Genomic DNA, 15,104 nt, shown 5'->3' with positions numbered 1-15,104 from the left:
TTGATTTTATTTCAGACCTACTTATTTATCCTTTTAGCTTCATCTACATGTATTCTTGGTAAGGTCTGTTCTGAATAAATGAAAACAGCATTTATTAAGTGCTTACAATGAGCTTGACACAGTGATATATCTTGGGGATATAAATACAAGTAAGAAAGATAATTCCTCTCTTTGAGGAATTTACAATCTAATGAAGGAAGATAACAAAGGGGAACTATAAAGCTAAGGCTGGGAGTATATGTGTAGTGCTATAATTTAGAAATAGTGGAAGCTTATGATAGCCAAGCCCAGAGTCCCAGGCTGGTTCAGGTTCTAATGGAATTAGAATCAGGATGGCCAGAGTATTGTATGTTTTGGAAATGGCTGAGAAGTGACAAATGGAGGATCAGAGCACACATTTTCTCTGATGCCACTTTTTTTTTTTAGGTTATTGCAAGGCAAATGGGGTTAAGTGGCTTGCCCAAGGCCACACAGCTAGGTAATTATTAAGTATCTGAGACTGGATTTGAACCCAGGTACTCCTGACTCCAAGGCCCGTGTTCTACCCACTACGCCACTTAGCCGTCCCTAATGCCACTTCTTAATTTACATGTTTAAAATTTTTTTTTGGTAATTTCATTTTTTCCAGTTGCACACAAAGTTTAGTTTATTTTGAAAAATACTCAGAGGAGCAATTTGGGATTATTAAAAGTATCTCATGAAAAAAGCCAATGAAGAAATTATCATGTTGTAGGGGCAGCTAGGTGGTACAGTAGCTAGAGTGAAGACCTGAGTTCAAATCTGACCTCAGACACTGGATGCTTATTAGCTGTGTGACCTCGGGCAAGTCATTTAAACCCATAGCCTTGCAAAAATCAAACAAATAAAATGTAACTGGGAAAGACTCAACAAAATAAATAAAAAAATAATAAAACACAGATATATAAAAAAACCCAAAAATATACTGTAAAAGAGTTGCATTACTTAAATGGTTGAGGATGGGGAGAGAAACTTTTGAATACCATATTTATGTGGGCATTGAAAGGGAAAGGTCAAATGTAGGGCTGGGGTAGGGACACAAATAAATAAAGACTAAAGAAGTAAATATAACTTGGGATAGGGCAGGTGGGTGAGTGTATGTGTGTATGTTGGGGAGAGAACCCATGGGAACAGTTGGACATCAAAATAATGTAAGCAAAACTAACCACATGGACAAAGAGCAGATTTTAAAGACAAAGAGCTTAAAAAAATCAATAGAAAAGAAATTGAGGATTTATGAGACTAAGAACCACTTCTCCAGCAAAATAGTGGCCAAAGGATATCAACAAAAAATTCTTCAAGGCAATTGCAAATTAACAATCACATGAAAAGATGGCTTCAAATCACAAATAAAAGAAATGCAAATTATAATTCGTGATGAAATTTTACTCCATATTTGGTAAAGATAAAAAAATGGAAATAGTGTTAGAGAAGCTACAAGAAGACAGGGAGGCTAATGCATTCTTGGTATAATTGTGAATTAGTCCAACCATTCTCACTAAAATGACCTCATTTTAGGGAAGGGAACAAGCATTTATATAGTTGCTTACTATGTGTCAAATACTTTGTTAAGTGCTTTGAGCAAAAATATTACATCAAATGTATTCTCAAAGAAGTGAAAAGAGGAAAGAAAGATAACAGATAGTACAAAATAGTTAAAGCAGTACTTTTTGGAATAAACAAAGAACTAAGAAAAAATTATTGCTTAAGGAAAAGCTAAACAAATTATGGTATTTAAATATATTGGGGTATTACTATACTATAAAAATGATTTATATGAATAATTAAGAGAAGCTTGGGAAAACACAAGAATTACTGCAAAGTGAAGCTGAATCAAGGAAGTAATATATATGACTCCAACTATGCAAACGTAAAAAAAAAGAAATTGGGCAATGTGTCATTATGATGACCAAGTGTGACCATGAAGAAAAGATGAAAAAAGACATTTTTCTCCTTTTCATTGAAGAGGTGGAAGGGTTTGGGCAAGGAAGAATATATATTCATCAGTTGGTTTTTTTAATCTTTGTTGCCAGGGGAAACTAACAGAATAGGAGAGGGATATTGGTATGCTATAAAACCAAAAGGCACAAATAAAATTTTAAAAGAATATTTAAAGTGCTACATAATCCTCAAATGCAATCCAGTCTAATTACTTCCTTCAATTTAATTCTAGGACCAAATAACTGTCCATCTGTGGTGCCGGTTCCAAATACATGTACTAGTGTATTCATTCAAATTATTAGCTGTCCAATTGCATCTTGATATTTGTCTTCCTGAAAAACTTTATAATCGTTTCTTAGAGGATAAAATCCAAATCTACTGTCTGGTTGTTTAAGATACCCCATTACTTTACCTTTTCAAAATCTCTTATCTTACCTCTGCGTTAGCCAGATTGGTGTATTTATTTTTCCATAATTAACTTGTACTTTCTTATTTTTGCACTCCTCTTTCCTTTTTACCACTGTTATTTCTTCCTGATGCCTTTTCCTCATCCAGTTTGCATTTCTTTAGTTAAGCCTTTCTTTACCATCCTAATTCACGTCACTCCCTGTCTTTGACATCTTATAGCTCTTATTTTCTATAGTAACTATTTAGTATTTATTGTAGGCTATTTAGGCACAGAACTTCAGTTACTGTCCTGAAGTTAATTTAATCTTCAATTATTATTTAAGAGTATTGATTGTGGTCAAGTGGAAAAATGTGCAGAATTTAGAATCAGGAAGCCAATGTCCCTGGGGACAAAGGCTGCAATCTTCTCTAGTTTCAGGTACCATTGAAGGCTTCCATCTACTCAGAGGACTATTGCATGGACAGAGGAAATTCTCATACTTAAGATTTATCCTTTCCCTGTTTTACCACTTAGATTATAGAGTTCTTGAGGCCAGGAGTTCTGTCTTATTTATCTAAGAATTACTCAGTTAGAGATGGAAAGATACGAGCTAAGTTCTCAAATTTTTGTTTATGGCACAACTTTCTTTGCAATGGGGAATTGGGATTTGGACACATGCAGCTAGCTAGCCCTTTTTATCTCTTTGCAAGTTCAAGGTATATGAGTAGTAAACTTTTTTGGCACATCTAGGGATGGCACAATGATTTCCTGTGGCATTTCTTTTGAGAACCACTGGTCTAGCCAATCCTCAGTTTTTTTTTTTAAGTATTGACTATTTTTGCATGTAATCCCAGGGCTTTTTTTCATCTTTATAACACCTCTATTTCCAATTATATTTCTCTCTCCTTTATTCACTTTGTAACGGAGAACAAAAAAGGAAAAATGAGTCTGCCAAAACTTAAAACAACTGACCTTCATAGTATGTGCAACGCTCAGCATTCACAGTCCCCACCTCTAACAAATTTAGTCATAAAACCCAACTTTTTTTTTAAAAAATTCTTTCCATTGGCATTGTAGTCATTGGACAGTTTTCCTGATTCTGCTTACTTCACTTTGTATCAGTTCATATAAATTCTATTCTTCATTATAGTGCAGTAATATCTCATCACCTTTACATAGAATCGTTTCTCTAATGACGGCCCCTACTTTGTTTCCAACTTTTTGCTATCATAAAAAATGCTGCTATAATACATTGTGATACTTTGTATGTATACAAATATAATACATTTATATTTATATACATTATATATAATATACGTATATACATATACGTGCATGTACACATACATATGATACATTTTATTTATATTAATTAAATAAAATTATTTAAATGATTAAATTCAATAAAATTCAATAAAATATATTATTTATATTTAGATCATAAATGTTATAATATATAATAGAACAGATATCATAATATAATAATGCCATGGAATATATATTAATATATAATATACACATTATATAATATTGATAATTATATTATAATTGACTATTTTTGCATGTAATCCCAGGGCTTTTTCCATCTTTCTATTACCTCTATTTCCAATTATATTAAAAATAGCCAATCCTAATTATAGACTGTATTTTAATATTATCTAATATTAAAATATGTTCTACACTATTACAAATATATTACAAATATATGAAGTTTGTGCTTCTTTCTCGAAGACCAGGCCGTCACCGGCAGGTGATGCCATGCCAAGCCTGGCTTTCTCCTTCAGCGGCATATTTTGGCATCTGCGGGATTTTCTTTTCGCCGGGGCTCCCTCGGGCTCCCTGCCGGCGGTGTCCGCAGCGCTCCTCCCCCGAGCGGGCACCGGCCTTCTGGCTGGCCGCTCTGTCCGGGCTGCGCGCGGGCACCCGGCTGCGGGCGGCGCCCCGAGGCCTCGGGCCGGCCGGGCGGCTCCGGCGCCGCGGCCCCGCCCCCTCCGGCTCCGGCCCCGCCCGCTCCCGCGCCGCCGCGGCGGTTGGCGCTGCCTCGGTCCAAGATGGCGGAGGGCGGCGAGGGCGCGGCGGCCGTCCCCGAGCACGAGCGGATCCTGCAGGAGATAGAGAGCACCGACACGGCCTGCGTGGGGCCCACCCTTCGGTAAATCCGCGCGGCGTCCCGGGGGAGCCGGCCCTCCCGGAGGGGGCCCGCCCGGGCCGGGGCCGCCCTCCTCCTCCGCCCCTCCGGCCGGCGGGGGGCGGGGCGGGGCCGCGGACACCTGAGCCGGCGGGGCCGGGGCCGGGGCCTGAGCGGCGTCCCGGCTTATTGAAAATAAAAGCGGCAGTTTGTGCCAAAACCACCACTTCTTTCGATCTGTTTTAAAATGTCACCTTTCTTGTCCGCTTCCCCGCCCTGCCCAGCTCGGCTGCCTTGGCCGTGAAGGTTATCTTTTTTTTTTTTAGGTTTTTGCGAGTCAAATGGGGTGAAGTGGCTTGCCCAAGGCCACACAGCTAGGTGATTATTAAGTGTCTGAGCCCGGACTTGAACCCAGGTGCTCCTGACTCCAGGGCCGGTGCTTTATCCACTGCACCACCTAGCCGCCCCATGGCCACGAAGGTTAAAGGGGGGCCAGTGGGAACCAGCAGGCACTTAATAAGTGCTCCATTCATTCCTTATCTCCTTCGCCCACCTCCACTAAAAGAGGAAGGAAATGATATTTTCTCAACTCTTCTATTTTCTCAACTCTTCTCTGGGGCCAGGCTTGATTGCTTATCATCACATAGCATTCAGTTTCCGATTTTTATTATTTATAGTTACATCATTGTCAATGTGATTGTTAAAAAAAATCTGTTTCTGCTAAGTTCACTCAGCAGCATCTGCTCATAAACATCGCTTCTCAGAGTCCTCAGACTCTCCCGACAGGGCAGTGACGTTCTGTTACACCGAGGCGGCACAAATTCTTCATCGTGATCCTTTTCTCTCCTTGCTTATGAATATTTTGTTGTAGATGGGACTTTTCTTTCTAGCTCTGATTTTTTTCCCCAAGATCATATGCTCAGTAGTGGGATCTCTGAGTCAAATGACATTTGAATAACTTGAGAAAGGACAGACGGAAAAGGAGATGTATCAATCAGGATTCAATTTAGAGTACTTTGAGGAAAAGACTTGAATTAGGGTAGAAGTCATATGAATGCAAAGAATGGGATGATAATAGAGATGTTATCAAATTAGAATAAAGTTTTGGTAACTGCTTAGTTACCTGTTGGTAGTTAAGGAATGGGAAGAATCAAGGATGATTCCCCTGATTATGTGAATTGGAAATGGGAAGTCTGGAGGAGAGATGAATTTGGGAATTAAAAAAGAGGTCTTTTGCATTAGGCATATCTATGGGATAATCCAGGTGGAGATGTCCAGTGGGCAATTAATAATCAGGCAGGATTAGATCGAAAGAGAGAGGTTAGGGCTAGATAGGTCATCATTTATTTACCAACTTGTTTTTTCCTCTCTAGCTACAATTTGTACATTCCCTTACTCTAGTTGGTATTTAGACTGTCAGTATGTTTTTATTCTAGCTCTCCCTATCCCTTTCCTCCTATGTATGGTTTATGTTAATTAATATTATTCTTTTAGTGTTTCGTATTCATTTGCTAGTTAACATCTATTTTTCACATTCTTGTTAGCTCTAGAATACTGGTTCCTTGGGACTTTGTTCATTTCCTGTGCCATCTATTTTTTTCTCTAAACAACTCATCTTTTTATTACTTAGTTATTCTATAACTACCCTTTGTTTTTAGAACTTTGTCTTATCACATGGAATCAATTAAAAGCATCAAGACCTGGGATTAGAAATTTTGATTTTTAGCCAGGGCTAGAAAGTAAGTCATGGGAAAGTGGGTGATTAAAGGTCTTTTTCAAAACTAAACTAAAAGCAGGGAATGCATTTGAAATATTTTTGGTCTTTTAATCTGGTTTCTTTCTGTCTGAATCTTATTTTTTATTTTATTTTATCTTTATTTTTTTTAGATTTTTTGCAAGGCAAATGGGGTTAAGTGACTTGCCCAAGGCCACACAGTTAGGTAATTATTAAGTGTCCCAGGGCAGATTTGAACTCAGGTCCTCCTGACTCCAGGGCTGGTGCTCTATCCACTGTACCACCTAGTTGCCACCTAGCAGCCCCCTGCTTGAATCTTTTTGGATGAAATACAATACTGGACTGGATTGTAATGTAGGGAACTTCTTTCAATAATGGCATCCTCTGTGACTCTAGATTGGTTCCACAAAAAAATCCTTATTTCCAATGGTATCCCAGGCAAAATATTATTATTTTGAGTTCTCTTGAGAGGAATTGGATTGTTTTATAGCAAGTCTAAGTTTTTCTGGGCCTAAAATGAATTCTCTTCTTTCTGGCTCATTGAACCTGTGAACCCATGAAGGACTGACTTCAGCAGTCAGTCCCCATTATCTTCTCTGTCTAATATTCTATTTCTCTCTCTTTGCTGACTTTGGGTTTCTTCCTATACCCCAAATTTTTTTCACTGATCCTAACATCCCTGCTCACTGTCTAGCATGTTTTTATTGATAATTTCTTGAAGAATGATGTTTAGACTCATTTTTTGAACATTACTTTCAGGTAGTCTAATACTTCAATAATTCAGTTATCTCTCTTTTCTATCTATTTTTCTAGGTCAGTTGTTTTTCCAATGAGATATTTCATATTTTCTTCTAGTTTTTTCTTCTTTTATTTTATTGTTTTTTGATGTCTTCCCACTTTTAGCCTCCCCACTTGCATGATTCCATATGTCTAATTCTACTTTCTAAGGAATCATTTTCTTCAGTGAGCTTTTGCACTCTCTTTTTTCCAGATGGTGAATCTTACTTTTTAAGGAGCTTTTTTGTCAGTGAATATTTATACCTCTTTTTCCATTTAGCCAATTCTGCTTTTTAAGGAGTTCTCTTCATTAGATTTTTGTGCCTCTTTTGCCATTATTAAAAAAGTGTTGTGTTTTTTTTTTTTGCAAGGCAAATGGGTTAAGTGGCTTGCCCAAGGCCACACAGTTAGGTAATTATTAAGTGTCTGAGACTGGATTTGAACCCAGGTACTCCTGACTCTAGGGCTGGTGCTTTATCCACTGCACCACCTAGCCTCCCCTAAAAAAGTGTTTTTAAGGTTATTTATTTTTTAGTATTTTTTTTTTGTGTATCCCCTTTACCAAACTGTTAATTCTTTTTTCTTGATTTTCTTTCATTACTGATTTTCCTATTTTCCCTTTTCCCTATTTTTTCCTCTTCCTCTCATTTTTGAAAAAATCCTTTTAAATCTCTTTAAAATCTTTTTTAAAGGGTAAAAACATCACTTGTACAAAAATATTCATAGCAGCCCTGTTTGTGGTGGCAAAGAATTGGAAATTAAGTGAATTCCTTCAGTTGGGGAATGGCTTAACAAACTGTGGTATATGTATGTCATGGAACACTATTGTTCTATTAGAAACCATGAGGGATGGGAATTCATGGAAGCCTGGAGGGATTTGCATGAACTGATGCTGAGCAAGATGAGCAGAACCAGAACAACATTGTACACCCTAACAACAACATGGGGGTGATGATCAACCTTGATGGACTTGCTCATTCCTTCTGTGCAACAATCAGGGACAATTTTGGGCTATCTGCGATGGAGAATACCATCTGTATCCAGAGAAAGAATTGTAGAGTTTGAACAAAGACCAAAGACTATTACCTTCAAGTTAGGGGGAAAAAAGCGATATCTTATTATGTGATTTTGCTATCTCTCATACTTTATTTTTCTTCCTTAAGGATATGATTTCTCTCTCACTCAACTTAGATTAATGTATACCATGGAAACAATGTAAAGACTAACAGACTGCTTTCTGTGTGGGGTGGTGGGGAGGGAAGCAAGAATGGGGGAAAAATTGTAAAACTGAAAATAAAATCTTTCTAAAAAGAAAAAAAATCCTTTTTAAGCTTTCCTAGGAATTCTTTTTGGGCCTGAGACCAATTGTATGAGGTGGTGCTTTAGAGTTCTTTAAATTTGCACTTCTTCAATCAGTAATGATTACGAGCATTTTTTCATATGACTAGATAACTTTGGTACTTCATTTGAAAACTATCTGATTATATCCCTCCATCATTTATCAGCTGGGAATAATTATCTATTGCCAAGTTTTATAGCCTTTTCTCAGTCCTTATCTTTCTTGACCTCTTTGTGACTTTTGAGACTGCACATGTTCCCCTCCACCCCACCCCAAATTGTAACCCAGGCCCTCATTTCTTTCTGTACTCATTCATATGGTAAGCTCCTTAACTTCCATGGTCTAGTCTTCATCTCAACATGATTGTCTATCCCTTCTTATTTATTATGTTCTAGTCTCCTGATCTTTATTCTTCTTTCATAAGCTTCCTGTTGGACATTTTGGACTGGATATCCTCTAGGCATCTGAAGCTCAGTCTGTACCAAACAGAGCTTCTCTTTACCTCTCAAACCCATCCATTTTTTTAGTTTGGTAACCTTGGGGTCATTCTGATCTCTTTACTTTCATTGATACTGCATGTGCAGGCAGTTGGCCTATCTTTTGTTTATCCCCTTATCTCCACTCACATTGCTACTGCCACTTCTCAGATCTTCCTTGGCAGTAGCTTCCTCATTGAGCTTCTTGCCTCTTGTCTTCCTTCACTTTAATCTGTCCTACCATTGTCATTTTCCTAAGGCATACATCTACTTAGAACATGTTAGGGATTCTGGTTACCTCCACAATGATTTAAGCTCTTTCCAACTTGACCCCTCCCTGTTGTCCTTGCCAGTAGCTTCTCCCACTGAATGCTTCTCAGCTTTGCTTAGGCCATGCACTCTCCCTAGGCTCCTTCACTGCCAGAGACAGCTCTCCCCTGCTGCCGGCCTCGCCTTAGAGGTAACATCATGTCTACTGCAGACATCTGTCTGTCTCATTAGAATGTAAGCTGCTGCTATCAGGACTTAATACAATATTGTATGCTGACTGATGAGAAATGACCTAGGGTCAAGGATTTCCTAGGGCTAGTTTTGGGGAATTGACAGAGGGTCTAGGCCAACATTTCCCAAAAGTAAAAGGAAGGTTGACATCAGATTAACATAGAAAATTCAGATTCTACTAGTATTTGATTTGCTGCCTTCAGCTCTGAATGTTGCACTCATTGAATGGTCTAGAAGACCAGGCACCATCAACTCTCTCTCTTATACAGGTTTGAATTTCCTATACCTTGTTTCCTGCCATTTTAGGTTAGGGCTAGAACCATGATCCCATGCTGAGAAGCAAGTTCAGTATATTTGAAATTGGGCAAAGATAAATATTTTCATTTTCTTTTTTACTATGAACTTGATAAATATTAATGTCCACGAACATTTCACACACAAAGGAGAGGAAAAGATTATATATGAAACTCTAAATCTTTATTATTTATGGATTGTTCTTTTTGATTCGCCTTCATGTTTGAAGAGATCCACGATATCAGGGAGAGAGTGTCATGACTTACAAGTGAATTAGATTTAAGTGAGGGAGGACTATGCAAAGTCATCAGCCTCACTCTTTCCTTGGAGCCAGGATCATTCACATCTGTGCTGGAACCAATCACTATTTATAGATTACTTTTTTTTTTTAGATTTTTCAAGGAAATGAGGTTAAGTGGCTTGCCCAAGGCCACATGGCTAGGTAATTATTTATAGATTACTTTTTAAAAAAGGATATATTAAATTTAACATGTCATGCTTTGTATATGTTTTCTGCTTTTTTTTGAGGGTTTTTTTTTTTTAGTTTTTGCAAGGCAATGGGGTTAAGTGGCTTGCCCAAGGCTACATGGTTAGATAATTATTAAGTGGTTGAGGCTGGATTTGAACTCAGGTACTCCTGACTCCAGGGCTGGTGCTCTATCCACTGTGCCACCTAGCTGCCCCTTTTTTCTTTTCTTTTTTTTTTTTAGATTTTTTTCAAGGCAGTGGGGTTAAGTGGCTTGTCCAAGGCCACACAGCTAAGTAATTATTAAGTGTCTGAGGTCAGATTTGAACCCAGGTACTCCTGACTCCAGGGCTAGTGCTCTATTCACTGTACCACTTAGCTGCCCCTTTTTTCTTTCTTTCTTTTTTTTTAGTTTTTTTTTTTTTTTTGCAAGGCAAATAGGGTTAAGTGGCTTGCCCAAGGCCACACAGCTAGGTAATTATTAAGTGTCTGAGACCTGGATTTGAACCCAGGTACTCCTGACTCCAGGTCCAGTGCTTTATCCACTGCGCCACCTAGCCACCCCTTTTCTTTTTTTTTAAAGAAAGATTTATTTTGAGTTTTACAATTTCTCCCCTAGTCTTGCTTTCTTCCCCCCACCCCACACAGAAGGCACTCTGTTAGTCTTTACATTGTTTCCATGGTGTATATTAATCTAAGTTGAGTGTGAGGGGAGAGAAATCATATCCTTAAGGAAGAAAAATAATATATAGGAGATAGGAAAATTATATAATAAGATAATGCTTTCCCCCCCTAAATTGAAGGTAATAGTCTTTGTCTTTGTTCAAACTCCACAATTATTTCTCTGGATACAAATGGTATTCTCCATCATAGATACCCCAAAATTGTCTCTGATTGTTCCACTGTTGGAATGAATAAGTCCATTAAGTTTGATCATCTCCCCCATGTTGCTGTTAGGGTGTACAATGTTTTTCTGGTTCTGCTCATCTCTCTCAGCATCAGTTCATGCAAATCCCTCCAGGCTTCCCTAAATTACCAGTCCTCTTGGTTTCTAATAGAACAATAGTGTTTCACAACATACATACATACACCACAGTTTGTTAAGCCATTCCCCAATTGAAGGGCATTTACCTGATTTCCAATTCTTTGCCACCACAAACAGGGCTGCTATGAATATTTTTGTACAAGTGATGTTTTTACCCTTTTTCATAATTTTGAGTTTTTTTTTATTGTTTCTTTGATGTTCTTTCTTTGGGCATAACTAGCCTGTTTGGCATCACTTTGTGATTTGCCATATCTTTATTATTATTATTATTATTTTTAGGTTTTTTGCAAGGCAAATGGGATTAAGTGGCTTGCCCAAGGCCACACAGCTAGGTAATTATTAAGTGTCTGAGACCAGATTTGAACCCAGGTACTCCTGACTCCAAGGCCGGTGCTTTATCTACTATGCCACCTAGCCGCCCCCATCTCTTTAGTTTAACATCACTTTCTATTAGGTAAACAACATGTATGCCTGTATGTCTTCCTTTTCAAAGACCAGAAGGATATCACTATATTAGAGTCAAGTTACATTGTGTCTGACTGTGGTTGTTCAGACTGAAATGAACTTGGATTGTTCTACCATAGGTTGGGCACAAATAGTCCATGTGAACACCTGGGGTAGGTTCTCTCCCTCAATCTTCCCTCTTTCCTATCACCTATTCCCCCCCCCCCCCCATTCCCCCTTATCCCATCCCTTTCTTCTCATTTTTCTCTAGGGTAAGATAGATGATAGATTTCCTCACCCTTTTAAGTGTGTGTTATTTCCTCTCTTAGCCATTTCTGATGAGAAAGAAGGCTAACTCATTTCCCCTTGCCTTCCCCTTTTCCATTTCATTGAAAAAACTTTTTCTTGACTCTTATGTGAAATTTCTTAGCTTCTTTTTCCCCTTCCTCCCAGTACTTTCCTTTATCACTCATTGACTCCATTTTTTACTATATTATACCATTATATTCCACTCCTTCCTATGTCCTGTCTATATATGCTCCTTTTAACAGTTTTATAAATGAAAAAGTTCATATGAGTTATCAATATCTTCTTCCCATGCAGGAATACAAGTAATTCAATATCATTAAGTTCCTCATAATTAGTCCCTCTCTTCCACACCCTCTGTGCTTCAGCAGAGTCCTGTACTTGGAGATCATACTTTCTAAAGTTCAGCTCTGGTTGTTTCAATAGGAAAGTTTGAAAGTTCCCTGTTTCATTGGAAGTCCATCTTTCCTCTGAAAGAGAATGTTCAGTTTTGCTGAGTAGTTGATACTCGGTTGTAAACCAAGATCTTTTGCCTTCTGGAATATCATATTCCAGTCCTTGTGAGCCCTTAATGTAGATGTTGCCAGATCCTGTGTAATCTTGACTATGAAGCCACAATAGTTGAATTGTTTGTTTCTGGCAGCTTTTAGTATTTTCTCTTTGACTCGGAGTTGGAATTTGGCTATATTATTTGGCTATATATTCCTGGAAGTTTTTCTTTTGGGATCTCTTTCAGGAGGTGACTGGTGAATTGGATCTCAGGGCAATTTTGCTGTATTATTTCTTGAAAAATGAAGTCTAGCTCTTTTTCTAGTCATGACTTTCAGGAAGCCCAATAATTTTGGGACCTGTTTTCAAGGTCAGTTGTTTTTCCATTGAGATATTTCACATTTTCTTCTAATTTTTAGCTTTTTTTTGGAAGGGTTTTATTTCTTCCTGATTTTGTTTTTTAGGTTTTTGCAAGGCAAACGGGGTTAAGTGGCTTGCCCAAGGCCACACAGCTAGGTAATTATTAAGTGCCTGAGACCGGATTTGAACCCAGGTACTCCTCTGACTCCAGGGCCAGTGCTTTATCCACTATGCCACCTAGCCGCCCTTAGAAAGTATCTTAAGGTCAAATTTGACTCTGGTCTTTTTGATTAAGCACTCTATCCACTGTACCACCTAACTGATTTCTTGCAAAGTCATCAGCTTCCTTTAGTTCCATTCTGCATTTGAAGGAATTATTTTCTTCAGAGAGCTTTTTTAATCTCCTTTTCTAGCTGGCTGATACTGCTTTTTAAGGCATTCTTCTCATTTGTCTTTTGTTTTGCTTTTTCCATTGGCCTAAACTGGTTTTTAACATATTTTCTTTAGGTTTTTTTTTTTATATTTCCTTCACCAAGCTGCTCATTTGGATTTCATGATTTTTTTTGCATTGCTCTCATTTCTCCTTCCAATTTTTCCTACACCTCCCTTAATTGCTTTTCAAAGTCTTCTTTGAGCTCATTCATAGTCTGAGCCCATTTTCTATTTCCCTTGGAGGTTTTGTATACAGAAGCTTCAATTTTATCGTCATCCGAGTATGTATTTTGATCTTCCATGGGATCAAAGTAATTTTCTTTTTTCTTCTTTTTGCAAGGCAATGGGGTTAAGTGGCTTGCCCAAGGCCACACAGGTAGGTAATTATTAGGTGTCTGAGGCCTGTTTTGAACTCAGGTACTCCTGACTCCACTGTGCAAATGTATCCACTATGCCATCTAGCCGCCCTCCCAAAGTAATTTTGTGTGGTCCGATTTTTATTTTTCTATTGTTTGCTCATTTCCTCAGCCCAAGACTAATTTACAACACTTCCAAGGCTTTGGTTTTTTCTTTTTTTTTTTTGGGGACACCCTACTGGGACCTTTATTCTTTTAAGGTCTAATGCTCTCTCTCTCTCTCTCTCTCTCTCTCTTTTTTTTTTTTTGCAAGGCAAACAGGGTTAAGTGGTTTGCCCAAGGCCACACAGCTAGGTAATTATTAAGTGTCTGAGACCGGATTTGAACCCAGGTACTCCTGACTCCAGAGCCGGTGCTTTAACCACTATGCCACCTAGCTGCCCCTGGTCTAATGCTTTCTTGCCTGTGCTTTGATATGTAAATGACCACAGGCTCTGCTTTGCCCTGGAGCTGTGAGGAGGGTTCCTGCTATCTTAGTATGGAAGGCCAAACTGCTACCTGGATCTGAGTGTGGGCAAAGAGCAGAGTGCTGACCCAGGGAGAGCAGAGATATTTCTTCAGTCTCCCCAGACCACCTTACTATCTGTGGGCTATGCTCTGGAGCAGGCTGGTTTCCCCCTGCTGCAGGTTCTCACAGCAGGGCTGCTCTGAGACAAGTGATCCTCACTCCACACTCATTCTGGTGTAGCAGAGTTCTCTCACTGCCCCTTCAAGCTGTTCCCAAATACAAAGGAATTGGTGGGGTGGAGGTGGAAAGAGGCCCTTGTAATTGGAAAGGCTGCCTTTAAACAGGACATGGAGCTTAAACTGGACCTTACAGCAAGCTAGAGGTTCCAATAGGTTTAAGTAAGGAGGAAGCTTATTCCAGGTTTTCTATATAAAAGCACAGAGCTGGGAGATAGAATGCTATATGTGGGTAGCAATAAGAAGGCAAGTTTGTCTGGATGATGACTGTATAAAGACTGGAAAGGGCCACTGGAATCAAATCATGAAGGGCTTTAAATGCCATGGGTGGGGAACCACTGGAGCTTCTTGAGCCACTGATGTGTTTAGATGTGTGCTTTGGGACTATTGCTAGAAATGCTGCCTATATATTGGAAAGGGGAAAGGCTTGGGATAGGAAGGGGAGAAATAATAACAAGAGTCTGAACTAGGTTGATGGTTATGTGGGGAAGGATGTAAGAGTCAAGTTCACTAACATTTATTAGGTATTTAATATGTATCAGGACCTCTACTAAACACTGAGGATCCAAAAAAAAGGGCAAACATTCCCTGCCCTCAAGGAATTCCAATGGTTCAATTGGAGAGACAACATGCAAATAGTTATGTACAAAGAATACACACAAACTTACATATCTATTATATATGGGATGAACTGGAAGTAATCTCAGAGGAAAAGCACTGGAATAAGGGATGTATTTGTTTTCCAATTATATACAATGGTAGTTTTTACCAATCATTTTTTTTGCAAGGGTTTTGAATTTTAAAATTTTTTTCCTCTCTTCTCTTCCCTCCTCCTCCCCCACCCCGAACAAATGTAAAGACTATG

At 38.6% G+C, this 15,104-nt stretch overlaps 1 protein-coding gene across 4 annotated transcripts in view; it reads left to right on the top strand.

Annotated features, from left to right (window-relative positions):
* Positions 1–15,104, top strand: part of EXOC6 (exocyst complex component 6) — a 218,378-nt gene that overhangs the window by 11,497 nt on the left and 191,777 nt on the right. For 2 of the 4 annotated variants that reach the window (XM_074233355.1, XM_074233357.1), the window contains exon 1: positions 4,383–4,499. The exons of the other annotated variants lie outside the window; for them this stretch is intronic. In XM_074233355.1, the coding sequence (XP_074089456.1) occupies positions 4,399–4,499 (101 nt within the window). In that variant the 5' untranslated portion in view covers positions 4,383–4,398. Of the gene's footprint in view, positions 1–4,382; positions 4,500–15,104 lie in introns of those variants that run through there. 4 annotated transcript variants of the gene reach the window in all.

Source organism: Macrotis lagotis, chromosome 4 (genome assembly GCF_037893015.1).
Source record: "Macrotis lagotis isolate mMagLag1 chromosome 4, bilby.v1.9.chrom.fasta, whole genome shotgun sequence".
Lineage (NCBI taxonomy): Eukaryota > Metazoa > Chordata > Mammalia > Peramelemorphia > Peramelidae > Macrotis > Macrotis lagotis.
The sequence above is the reverse complement of the archived record's forward strand: the minus strand, read 5'-3'. Positions and strand labels throughout refer to the sequence as shown.